General features: G+C 38.6%; 1 protein-coding gene across 1 annotated transcript in view; it reads left to right on the top strand.

Annotated features, from left to right (window-relative positions):
* Positions 1-14,387, top strand: part of LOC145980376 (dipeptidase 1-like) — a 217,116-nt gene that overhangs the window by 88,407 nt on the left and 114,322 nt on the right. The window contains exons 4-5 of the mRNA XM_083113440.1: positions 5,224-5,356; positions 12,697-12,847. Of these exons, the coding sequence (XP_082969566.1) occupies positions 5,224-5,356; positions 12,697-12,847 (284 nt within the window). The remainder of the gene's footprint in view (positions 1-5,223; positions 5,357-12,696; positions 12,848-14,387) is intronic.

Below are 14,387 nucleotides of genomic sequence, written 5' to 3'. Positions count from 1 at the left end.
CACTATTCATCCAAAATCTAAGACCAGGAGGAAAACTGTTACAAATGAAGGGGCTGCAATTAATGTTTTAAGTACTGTTGCTTACAATCCCCACATCAGCTCAAGGCAAATATCCCTAGGTTTCGGAATTTCTAAAACAAGTACTCTGCGAATTCTGAGAAGTTTCAAGTTCCATCCGTACCGTATATCTTTGCACCAGGAACTTCATGGCGAAGACTTCCAAAATCGTTTAAATTTGTGCAATTGGGCGCTGCAACAGATACAAATGAATGAACAGTTCTCTACATCGGTGTTATTCTCTGACGAATCGTCATTCACCAACCAGGGTCATATCAACAGACACAATATGCATTATTGGTATGTTGAATATCTGCATTGGATTCGAGAAGTTGAACACCAAAGACCTTGGAGTGTAAATGTTTGGTGCGGAATAATTGCAACCCGATTGATTGGACCATATTTCATTGAAGGCACATTAAATGGACAAAAATACACAGAGGTTTTGGTAAATATTCTGCCAGGGCTGTTAGAAGAATTGCCACTGCACCAGCGCTGCAACATCTGGTATCAACATGATGGTTGTCCAGCTCACTACTCCATTCAGGCTAGAGCCATGTTGGACACAAAGTTTCCTGGTCGATGGATAGGACGTGGAGGACCCGTTTCTTGACCAGCTCGTTCACCCGATCACACGTCACCTGATTTTTGTCTCTGGGGACTACTTAAAGAAAAGTGCTACCACGAAGTTCCAACAACGCCAGAAGACATGTTGCAACGAATTTTTTATGCTTGTGCCTCTATCACTCCTGACATTTTGGGACGAACAGTGTGGAGCTTCAGACACTGTATTTTGAAATGCATTGAAGAGAACGGTCATCATTTTCAGCATTTGCTCCTTTAAACATTTATATGCGTACCTCAAATGATAACTAATTTGTAGTAACATACTTAATTTTGTTGTTCATATGAAATTGTTCCTTAAAACCAAAGAGTTGGAACAAATTAATATTATTTATTGTTACACAAACACATAAATTTGCAAACAATTCTCATTTGCCGAATTCTTTGCACACATTTTTTGAATAAAATTCGTTTTTGCAATGTTCTCAACGGAACCAAAAACTGTTATTACATAAATGGAACAAAATGAAACTGAAACTACCAAATGTTTATAATTGTTCGAAGGTTGCAATTTTTTATAAATTTTTTTGTACAAAAATACTTGTTTTTCAACATGGAATCCAAATATTTAAAACGAATGGGGTGTTCTATTTGAAATTTCACATTTACCCCCAACCCACCTAAGGGGTGAGTGGCGGCGAAGAAATTTTTGCGGCATTGACTTACCCCCTAAATAATATCAAACTTTTTTTTTGTGCAATTGGTCTATTGGATGCATTCTGCATGCTATATTCCATACTATCATTATAAATGGACCACCTGTATATATATGGACACACGCACACACACACACACACACACAGGATGATTCAGTGGAAGAGTTCAGAAATAAAACAGAGAATAGGTAATGCGCCACTGAACAATTTCAGATAGTGAGCCTAGGGTTAGAGACGCCACCATAACGAAATATGGGGTGAAACATGTCGAGCTTTAGCATGTACTATGGTCCATAGGAATGAAAAATGGCATGTATGGACACAAAATGACAGTGCTGACGTACGATGAGTAGCGACATTTATGTACGAGTGCTTGAGAATTAGAAACTAGTTTTATAGGTTTGGCAAACAGGTGCTAACAACGTAGAAACGTACTGATGTTGGGCACGAAATAGTTATAATACCTATATATATTACAAGAGGTCATTATCACTCGGTTACAAGAAGTTGCTCTGAGGTAAACCTGTCATTAAATGATATATTATGTTTAATTTCAAACAACTGTACTACATATAGACAAAGAACATCGTCAAGAATGATACCCTTGCCTATCAAAGTAGAATCATCTACAGCTTTCAACGTTCAGCCATGTATATCGAAAGGACAACAACCTTGCCTTATTTGTTGCAACCGTTTGAGCAATGTCACGTAAAAATAATCATAGTAATAATAATAATAATTTGGGAAGCGGAAAGTAAACAACCAGAAGAAAGTTCATGGTAATTTTGCTGCCCAAAATAAGGTCGCCTTTAAGCCATGACCTACTGTGTCTTAGATTAAATAGAACAATGAACAGAAATTCAAGTTCTATGTTTTTCTAAGTTTTTGCAGTAGTATAGGTGTGCGCCAAAACTGATAATCGTTTTCCTTCTTTTATCGAGTCTCCTGGGGGAAGCGTACCAACTTTTCTCCAGAGATTTCTGGCCTGTGCATGCAGTGGCCACCCACCATCGTGAGTAAATTGGGGAGCTACGAATGAGTTGCGTAACCCGGTTATGGGCCCTTAGAACAACGACGTCGTGCTGACAACACGTCACCCAGTAAATGGTAAGTCGCCCCCATCTGCGAAGCATGTGTGAGTGTGGCAGCAGTCGGTAGGGGGCGAACGCCATAACTAAATACTAAGAGCTCTAAACCCGGTCCTCCTAACCAAACGATAACCTACAATTCCGCTTAGGTGTAATAATGCATATGTGGTTAGGTTAGGTTAGCTGTGTGTGACCCGCACCAGATAGGCTGGTAGGTAGCTCTTTGCCCTCAAAGACTGTTGCGCCACGGTGCTTTACCAAAATACCTTTTCACATTAACATTCACTATAACTTTTTAACGGACTATTTAAGTGAATAAAGTTTGTACTTCACAGCAATCATTATTTATTTTATTTCATTATTTATTATTTTCTATATGTTACCTAATGTTTCAGATACATTAGTGAATTACCATTTTACACTGAAACAGTAACAGAGGAAAATAACAATAATAACAACAAAACAGAGTAAAAGATGGCACAGAAAACAAACAAAAATTATACATACATCGTTAACAATTTTCTAAACTTTGTTCTGGCAAGAATATGTCAACATTTGGAGGCAGGTTATTTTATGAGCGAAAAAGCCTGTAGAAAAGAGACCGTTGTAGAAGGAAAAGTCTTGTGGTGGAATTGTGAAAGAGCTTAACGTTTTACCTGGCAACATGGCAGCCATCCTCATCGGCACGCTTCTAACTGGGCACCAGTCAGATCGATGCATTTCTGCAATCTCGTTCTGAATCCGATATGCCCGCGATGACTGCAGATATATTTTCTATGAGGTCATTGAGATCTCTTGGCTTTCCACGTACACTTCCGTTTTGACATATCCCCACAGCCAAAAGTTACACGGAGACATATCTGGCGACCTTGCGGGCCATGATGTGAGTCCTCAGCGGCCAATTCACCTGACTCTTGAACCGACGCCACCAAGGAATCAGTAAAACGTTAAAGACTTCTGTGCAGTTCAAACTTTATTTCACTGATATATATCTGTTCGTTACAAAGTTATAGTGAATTTAAATCTGGGAAGAACTTTTGATAAACCATTATTATTAACCCTCGTATTAGGTTTGCATGCAGTGAAAAAAACAATCCCAATTTTTAATGCAGATGAAAAATATCATTCACGGACGATGAAACATGAACAGCATGAAATTTTGAAACTCCTATAATCCCGCAAACAGAACTCGGTCCAAAATTGCTTTAAACATAAAGATATGCATCCACCAAGTTCTCCAAGCGTTTTTCAAACGAAATAAACACATCATACATCACTGTTTAAACAGTCACTCCAAACCTTCACGCTAATCACGGTAACCGAATTTGAAACATTCACGTTGGACAAAACAAGAGAGAGAGGATCGGCTAGGTTTGATTGAATCATACGTCTCATTTAAACTCTTCCATGGATACCGCTTCCCAAAACGCAACCGGGGCGAGCGTAAACCTGTTCACGGTGCAGTGGTCAGCGCGGTACAACAGTGAATGAAACTGCACATAAACAGAATTAACGAATTTGCGATTCGGAGGCTCGGTTTTGATTTGGGCTTTACACGGTTCGTTACAGATTTGCCATATTTAAGCAGATATAAACAAGGCAGTAACGGAAGACGAAATGTTCATGCACGCATCAGTGAATCTCAAGGAGGGTGAAGAGTGTGTGGTTCAACTGTGAACAAACCTTTTCTCCTATGAAGAGCATACGCGAGCTTTGTTAATTAACACACACTTTCATCGTGTCTTCTATTCTCTATCCTGTGAATCTGTGGAGAAAAAAGACAGAGGAGGGAAGCAATCGAGTGAGCGGAGCGAAGCAATACACGCTGCTACAAGGGCTGGTGGTTGCAGTTGCTTTCCTTCTCCACGAAATCCCGTTCCCTCGCACTTGTTCATTGGTGCGCCCTCTCGAGGGACAGAGTATAGGAGAGTAGAAAGTGTGCTCAAGTACTATGTTTTAATCTGTATGCTTATGTTATAATTTATATCTTTATCTTCTTTTGCATTTTAAAATATTTATTTTTCACAACGCCGACCTCTGTGGCGGAGTGTTTAGCACAGGGCGCTACGACGCCAGGGGTTCCGGCATCAAATCCCGGCATGAGTGTTCTTCGTGAGTGTCCCTTCATTAATTTCACCACATCATCTCTCATCCTCATCTTCGCGATTAGCCAAAAGTGGATGAAAAGCCAGGTAAAATGAAACAAATCAATCAATCAATAAACAGTCGTAATCACATCATGTTTTGGAAACACTTTTCATCAACCATTTTATGAGGGGTTCAGATCACAATTGGCGTAACTCCGCTGTTAATGGAAATAAAGTTACTTAGAACTTTCAAGTATCAACATTTCAGTGCTAGAAGTATCTCCTGAGTTTAAAATTCTTGCTCATAGAGGCACCACTGTGTTTGTACTCTAACAGTTAAACATATTCTATACCCACATTCTTATGCATATAACCTAAGTTATTTAAATGTGCCTTTTTCTCAAAACTGTCTTGAATGGACTTGAGCCACTTGTGTACTGAACCCCTCATGTACCATTACAATGTCACTATCTTTATAAAATCAGTCCTTATACATACATTGTTTCAGTGTTTCTCTAAAGGAAATTACCAACATAGAAAGTACGATAGGAACACCATGACCCTATGTCAAATTATAAAACAGATCCAACAATCAATACCACGCTCTTAGAACAACGAAACATATCTTTACTGCATGTACATTTACGAATATTTATTATAATTTTCATCATCATTTCAAATAATTAATGTATTTGTTTCTTATACTTTCAGTTTTGGTCTGCATACGTGCCATGCAGTTCGCAATATTTGGACGCAGTACAACTAACCTTAGAACAAATAGATGTGATACGGAGGTTGATTGACAAATATCCAGCTCATATGCAGCTCGTTACGACATCGGAAGGTAAGTTCCACAACATATCCTGTTTTTGGAGTAGAAGAGTATAATACACTGAGAACAGGCCTGTACCCAGGGGAGGGACCAAGGGGGGCATGCCCCCCCCTCGAGCCATGAAATTATTAAATGTGAACCTATAAAAAGCTACGAAATTAACATCGAGGATTTTTCAAACTTGTTAAAATCTCAAATTTGCCCTTGGGTAAAGGAATGTGTTTGTTGTGTAGAGAGGCAGTCTGCAATATTGAGTACATTTAGTTTTATTACCATTGATGCAAGACTACCAGCAGTGGCGGTGATTGAAGGGGTATGGTGGGTAGTTGTCCCCTTTACTATATCCACTTTTGCTCCTGCACTATGGCCTCTAAATGCTAAGCTTAGTCTACCCACACTCGGTGGAGACACATAGTCGTTCGGATCTTACTTTAAATTGTAGGTCCAGTCCCAATTAGTCTATCTCTGCATGAAAGTAGACCTTAAAGAAAACAAACTGAAACATGTCTACTAGGAGAAAGTAATATGTCCTTCCCCATTTAGTTTTGGCACCCAGGTGAAAATCTCTCTCTCTCTCTCTCTCTCTCTCTCTCTCTCTCTCTCTCTCCAATTTGGGAAACACGTGGTGGTCCAAGTTAGGCAATTATACCCCGTTAAAAAAAATATGACGGTACACGAACATACGCATATAAACCATAGTTTTACCACATGTAGTTAGTGGTTAATGAATGGCAATTTTATAATATAGCACAGACATTTGATTACTTACTCCTAGTCTTCACAAGAGTTTAAGATCCGAAGCGCAAAAATTGCAACACGAACAATGGAAACACAATAACAACACTCCTACTTCGTCGAACGTCTCTAGTTGACTGACCATTCAGTCATTTGTACATGCCATTGACGCCAACGAGAAGTGGCAACTTACCTGTTTGACATACTCGTCTATAGGAAAGAACAAAGTCCAACGGTCCAATTTCTGCAACCCTACCCTATATATAATATCTGGCTTCTCCCTCAAAAAATCCTGGGTACACAACAAATTGGACATAAATTAAGCACCGAATTAGGAAAAAATCGTTAATACTATGAAATTCAAATGAAAACCTTGAAAGTCCAAAAAAAAATGTAGGACAAACTGTATACATCTCAAATGTACCCGAGCTATCAACTGTTATTTACGAAACGACCTAAAGGCTGCAACACTGATTAAATGAGCGTCAAAACGCCATTTTTGTTATTTTAAAATGGCGCCTCCTATACACACTTGTATCAGTGAAGAAGTGTGATTTCTTGCCCTCCAGCCTAACACATAGAAATTTCTCGACAAATGAAAATTCAATATCTCTGTACATCCTTTCCACACCAGCAAGTTTAGAAATGGAGGAGAAACTCGGACAATGGCCTCAGTCGCAGGCTTTCTCACTAGCTCATAAGTGACTGCACGTGACTTAATTAATCACTAATGACTAATCACAAATTAGCTTAAAGACTCCGAAAACTATGGATTCAACACAAATCTAGGTCATTTTTGACATTTTATTTTTCATCCGCTCTCGCCCTCTATTCCGATAGTGATCGAACGTGGAGTTGAACGGCATTAGGAGTGTCACTATTCATCTTAGGGACCCCGAAAATAATTTATTCCTCACTAATATCTGTCGTTTTCGATTATTTTCACATGTCACCCCCTACTATCCCCTCCCCTAGGGGTGCTAGGTTGTCTTACCGCCACAGTATTTCTTTCCAGACTGTAAGTCATACGTGTACGAAGTTTGGTTGAAATCGCTCCAGGCGTTAGAGAGTTATGTCGGAACAAACAAACACCACATACATATACACACATACATCTATTATATTATACATATATATAGATTAGAGAAATTGTTACTCTCAAACTTTTGATTGGTGATATGCATTATGTAACGTAACGACCCATAACCGGCATCCGTGGGGGAGTGGTTACATATTGACCGACCCTTGAATGTAGAATGATTTCCCCAATCTTCCATCTCTTGGCACTTTGGACTTCAGTTGCCCTAGCATTGGGAAACATTCCCCAAAAAATATTTTTGAAGTATTTTTATTCCGGTTTGGAGCACAATTTTAGCTACTTCCACCCTTCTAATTGTCTTCGAAATAAATACAGATAAAGAGACACTTCCGCAAAAAATATTATCACTGAAGTATTTAACATATAAACCAAATATATTAATAACATTTAGTGAGAATCATAAAAGTCTGTGCACATTTAACATTATTAGGTAATCTTTGAAAATAAAATGTATTTAATGTGAAAAAGTGTAAACTTGAGAGGCGAGTTTAACCTGATCTCAAGGTGGTCAACTTAGGAACTCGTATCTGGACTACGCTTTTTAACAAAAATAAGTATCGTTCCTTTGACACAAAAAAAAACCTTTTTAAAATGTAACAATGTGATCAAAAAGATAACTAACCGATCTTTCAAAATATGTATGAAATATTAAATTTCGTTAATTTCAAGGACGTAAACACACACACACACATATCTTACTTACCTTAAAATAACAAGAACATCTAATCTGCTCCATCCCTCACACAATGACTTACATAAAATTGCAGCTGGCAGCCCAAGACAGTGTACCAGAGGGGGACAGGGTAAATTGAGGTAATGCCATTTGTTAACTTTATTAAATATTAATATGATTTTCGTAAGGTGGGCCAACTTAGGAACTATGGCCACCTTTGGCGCACATACCTTATACAATGACATTATTGGTATTTACTATTGATTTCGAAAATGCTGCAGGGATTCGCATGTCGTTTACAGTAGAGATGACCTAAAATGGGAGAGGAATTATGTGTCCTATAGCTTTAGTAAAAACTTATAGAATTCTATTAATATTTCACACAGCTTTACATAAAACTTGCTTCGATAATGATTATGTACTTGAACAGGAACAACACCATAATCTGCAAATTTTGGTGACATAATATAGTACTTATATATTTTTTTTTTTTTTAGATAAAAGCCTGACCTGCGTAACGCAGCTACATCACGTAACGCAATTTTACTTCTGCGTTTGGGATCGAACCAATAACCTTTAGAATGTATTCATCTCCTAGATGGTTATCACTCGCTTGGTCTAAATGTGATAAATGCGAGAGGTTACCTTTAAAGGAATGGCGATAGAAATTAACTTAAGTTAGATTTGGGTTTCTGAACTCTGCATGAACCGATATGGATTGGTTTTTTGATTGATTGATTTGTTGTTTTAAGTCCACTTTATGCACAGTAAGGCTAATTGGGACTGGGCCTACAGTTTAAAGTGGGATCCGAACCACTTGTGCCTCGACCGGGTATCGAACCCGGGACCCCTTGATTACAAGGCGACGAGGCTACCACTGTGCCATCGGGAGGCCCTATGGATTGGTTTAGAAAAGGATATTACTTGCCTTACAATTAGATGAAGATTATTCACACACTAGTCCTCTCAAACGTCACTTATCTGACCTTCCTGTCAGACATCAATACGATACGCCTGGCCTTTCTCAGTAGGTAGAACAAAATACTTGTTATCAGTAACATGCTTGGAGCAGGTCCATGGGACCATATCCCGACATGGGGAGAAGTTTTCCTAAAACAAAAAATGTAAAATGGAGTAAAATTAAAAAATCTAAAAAATATCTACTACTATTAGTAGCAAAGAGAAATGCATAACAAATTAATATCATACCACACCAAATTCGGAGATTACTAACATATTCGCAAATACAGCGTCAGCACAAAAACACTCCCTGGTTTTGAAAGGATATAACTTTAATACCAAAAGTAGTATTCTACAGAAATGTTCACAGTAGTTGTAAAAACTTAGAAAGTTTTCGTGGTGTTCATTGGAATTACAAATGCTCAATTTGCGCGCCACCTGTTACGCGGGAAACATCGAGACGATAATCCAGCTCCAACCACATTTTCTCAAGCGTATCCGGTGTGATGAAGTTGACAGCTGTACTGATGCGTTCCTGAAGATGATTCAAGGTTGTGGGTAGTGGAGGTACATAGACCTGGTCCTTCACAAACCCCCAAAGGAAAAAGTCACAAACTGCCATGTCCGGTGATAGTGGGGGCCACTTGCATAGATTTTGATCATTGTGTCCAGCTGGTCCTATCCAACGGTGTGGGAGGTTGTCATTCAGAAAGCTGCTTACAGATTGATGCCAGTGTGGGGGCGCTCCATCTTGTTGTAGAATGTAGTCACCTCTCTCTGCAGCAAGTTGAGGAATCAACCAGTCACGTAGCATTGTTAAGTAGCTTTCACCTGTGATTGTTGGCCCCTCAAAGAAGAACGGACCGTACACTCGACGCTCTGACACTGCACAAAAAACATTCACCTTGGGTGCGTCACGTTCCACATCAAGAGTGGCATGCGGATGCTCGCTTCCCCAGATCCTAACATTATGACTGTTCACTTTTCCACTCAAGTGGAAGGTCGCCTCATCACTAAAAATGATCTTTGTCAGAAAGGTTTCACCGTCCTCCATTAAAGTATGGATAGTCTAGCAAAACTCACGTCGCTTTACCTTGTCTTGTGGATATAATTTTTGAAACAATTGCAGCTGGTACGGGTGAAAAAGCAAACGCTTCCGTAAAATCTTGCTTACGGTAGTTTGTGGCACCTGCAACTGCCTGCTGGCTTGACGTGTTGATTTTCTGGAACTGCGTACAAAGGCTTCTCGCACACGCTCCACAATTTCCTCAGAGATGGACGGTCGGCCAGAATGTTATTTTCTTTGATCACAAATGCATCCTCTCTCAACAAATGTTTTATGCCACTGCATAATGGATTTGTGTGTAGGTGGATCAACATTAAACTTCTGTTTAAATGCACGCTGCACTCTCACAACACTGCTTGTTTTGGCAAATTCTAACACGCATCTACTTCTTTGCTGCGGAGTGATGTTACTGCCCTCTAGCTACCGAATTCACAACTAGCGATTCTGAAAAGAAAGATATTAAAATATTTTGAGTTAACTGAGCTTTGGATATCAATTTTATCAAAATATTCAAGTAACTATTAATTTTATGACATCTTGAAATCAGGGAGTGTTTTTGTGCTCACGCTCTACTATATAAAAAACCCTTGAGAACGATATTATGACTCACAAATGACAATCTACTTTAAAAATACTGCACGAATAATGAAATGAATATGTATGAAATTAAATTTTGTACTAATTTTGTACAAAAAGTAATTTTCGAAATAAATTATTTAGGATATTGTTTATTAATATTCCATTTAATAAATACAGGGTGATTATAAAGTTTCAATCCATTTTTTTAAAAAAATATGTTTGAGATTAGAGCAAATGTATTGAATAAACTCCCCAGTGCATGGTAACACGTAATCAACATTGAAAGAAAAAAATTCGGACATAATAAGTGGTGTACAGAACAAAATCCATGAAAGTGTCACGTCAATGTACTTCCATATGAGCAACCTGTATGTCTAAATATGCATCCCAACGAGGCACAGTTTCACAAAACACCTTTGAGACTATTGCCGGTGTCATGTTGAGTACAGCATGCTGGATACGTTGACGGAGATGTTAAAGAGAGGTGATCTTCACTCTGTACACCTGTGATCTGATGTAGCCCAATGCAAAAAAGTCAAGAGGTGTGAGATCCGGAGGCCTTGGTGTCGATATTCATTGTGAGACCAATCGGCGTCCAACTGGTATCGGGAGAAATCACACAGACGCCGATCGTCGCTTTCAGCAGTGCTCGTGTTAATGGTAATTTAATTAATAATGTATATGTGTTTATAAAACAAATTTTCGATGTCTACAATTCTTCCCAATCAACCAAATATTATTCTGAATAATACTAGCAACCACCCTTACTGCCGAGAGGTTTTCGCAAATAACCTCGCTCGCCGACGCCGCCTTAGCGCGTGATTTTAATTTTTTTACTTATTTCAAAAAAACGTTATATCTCTGAGACTATTTGAGCAATCTACTTCGAGTAACTTTTGTTTTTCAGCTAGAATATCAGGGCATGTAACCGTGCAGGAATTAAAACGCCAAAGTTAATAAGAGGGTTTGGGTTGGCCGCGACCCCCAACTTTCAATGAGAAAAATCTTAAAAATTGGGAGTTTTTTCACATATTCGATAATATAATGCACCCAAAAACATGAAATGACTTTCATTCTGTTGAGAAAGAACCATTCTTTGAAAATAAGGCTAACGTTTGCCTCCCTTTTAAAAAATAGCGGGAAAAGAGGGGGCAAACTCCCCATTTTTATAATATTTCATTGAAAGTTGGGGGCCGCGGTCCACCTAACCCATCTTATTAACTTTGGCGTTTTGATTTCTACACGGTTGCATGCCCTGATGTTTTAGCTGAAAAACAAAAGTTACCCGAAGTATTTTGGTTAAGTAGTCTACGAGTTATAACATTTTGAATCAAATAAGTGTACAAATTTAAAATTCGCGCCAGCTTCCATAGGTAACTTTGGAGTAGGGGGGTTCCTGGGTGGGTGGGTTTTCTTCCACATGACATTTCAAAGTCTTATCTCAACATCTGTCAGCGTTTAAAACCTCACATACAACTATGAAAGTCCTAAAAGCATATGAACTTTTTAATCAGCACGATGGTCCACTGATAGACCATCGGCTGACTCCTCCTATATTTTCGATGGTTCACGAGTGGACCATTGGCCGACTAAAGGTTAACTTAAATCGGAGCTTATATTTGTATTCATGTACGTACATATATGCGTAGGTGTGAACGCATATAAAGGGTGTCTCAAAAATTTGAGAATTTTTGAAATCGTTATTTGGAAACACTATGAAGAATGTGGCGCCACGTAACGTACAAAACATGAAATAGGTGCCATGATATTCCGTTATCATGGAGCAGTGGAATTGCGCACAGCGTGTTATAAGAATAACGACCTTCAAAAAATAAGGGTCCAAGATGCCAGACGATGACACTACACTACATACAGTCACTTTGTTGCTGTGTAACGGCACTTCATTGAGTATACGCCGGTTTTAAAGGGCACAATATCGGAAATTTTGCTTATTGACGAAGCCTTTGAGATGAAAATGGTCCTCTTCTGACATTCAAAAACAATCAATTTCAGCATTAAGACAGTTGTTTGGCCAAACGATATCAATTTTCCTGACTTCATCTTCAAACATGAATGCCATCTTGTGAATGAATAATATGTTTACAATTAATTGCATACCCTGTATTATTCATCTCCATATACACTTGCTTCGAAGTTCATCTCTTGTTTTATATTCCATTTCAAAATTTCCAATATTTTTTATACATCCTTTATAAGAGTATTTGCTTCCTTGATTCTAGGAATTTATGAGGCCCATCACTCCAGAAAACTGGCGAGCCTTATAGGTGTGGAAGGAGGCCATTCCATCGGAAGCAGTCTGGCTGTGTTGAGGATGTTCTATCACCTGGGAGCGAGATACATGACGCTGACCCACAGCTGCAACACACCTTGGTGAGTCACTTTGCTATTATATAATTGTCTAGTCTTTAATTAGATGCCATGTATTGAAACATATTGAGGTGGTTATTACTATTACTAAATCGTAACGAACCTTAAAGTTCGTGGGATCTTATGAATACCTAAACTGTTAACCAATTAATCAATGGGTGATGTAAACTACTCATCATTCATCCTCTTGATGAGACCACTCGTCATTGGCATGACGAGTAATCGCTTGGCAATGCGAAAGGTACAAAATCACACTAAAGAACTTAACTACAGAAAAGACAATGGTTACTCGTTCGGTTTTGTGAACCGTTGAACCTGAATCATGGCTGGGTGTTAGGATAATTACCTGTCTATCTGAAGTATGAAGCTGAATCAAATAAGCGAAGTCCTCTGTAAGCTTCTCCACTATGCTGACCAAAGCGTCCTTCCACTTCTGACCTACTGCCTTGCTGACCACCTCGTCTCTCTCCCCTCAATCCCAAAAGTCAGTCCCCTCTCAGCTTGTCTCACCTCTATATTACTAGGCCATCGAGCTCTTCCTCTATGCCGAATCGTGTTATTTAATTGCTACCATGCAAACCGCTGACTCTATAACCAGAAGTATTACCTGTTTCCTGAATGCTCAGGAGGTTTGCATGGCACAACACAATGCATTGTAAACATGCCTCAGAGGTTGAGACAACTGAGAAAAATAAGTGAATGCCCTGGTCAACGTGAAGCGTTTAGAGATACTTTAATAAAAATAAATATACAATCTTAGGGATTGATACGTTCGCCCGCGCGGAGAAAAAATTTTCCTGTTGAAAATTTAAAAGTCAAATCGCAAAGCTTGATATGACCCAGGTTCGCCAATTCCATGTATTTTCTTAGAAAAACAAACAGACAAAATATATATAAAAAAACACAACAAAACATAGTCTTCTTTTGATTCTATAAAAAAATCCATTCAATAAAACATTACAATTAATAATAACAAGTTCGTATGTTTATACGATGTAAAAACAATATTATATATCATTATGTGACTAGTAATTATAAGAGTTCATGTCATTAAAATGATATAACTCGCAATGTACCACACTTGTGCGTACGTAAAATTTTGTTATGTAGAATTGCTTATCCGCGAGCGCTTGGTCAGTAGTCTGTGATGCCTCGCCAAGCGATTTCTCCTCTGTGTCGCCAAGCGAGGCAAATGGCCGTAGTGTTATCGTACAAAACAAAACATAGCTCCCACTGTTTCTTAAAATTGGAGCCCAAAATGAACCCTTCAAATAAGCTACAAAACCTTAAAAGGTTCACAAGTAAGTACAGACGTAAGTTCAATCGTAAATAAGCATGTAGAACACAGGTGTTCGCTGTAACCTTATCACAATATACACATCGCACTGTTTTGCCTGTAGAGAAGCCTGGGTACACCAACATGTACTATGTTTTGCTAAATGTGTAGCCACTTCACTCATGACTACTTCAAATATATGCACTTTCACTGGTTATTTTGCATATTCCGATGTTTGATTAAAAATACTTGATGCACACAATTAAG

This window comes from Lepisma saccharinum, chromosome 27, assembly GCF_977018435.1.
Source record: "Lepisma saccharinum chromosome 27, izLepSacc3.1, whole genome shotgun sequence".
Taxonomy (NCBI): domain Eukaryota; kingdom Metazoa; phylum Arthropoda; class Insecta; order Zygentoma; family Lepismatidae; genus Lepisma; species Lepisma saccharinum.
The sequence above is the reverse complement of the archived record's forward strand: the minus strand, read 5'-3'. Positions and strand labels throughout refer to the sequence as shown.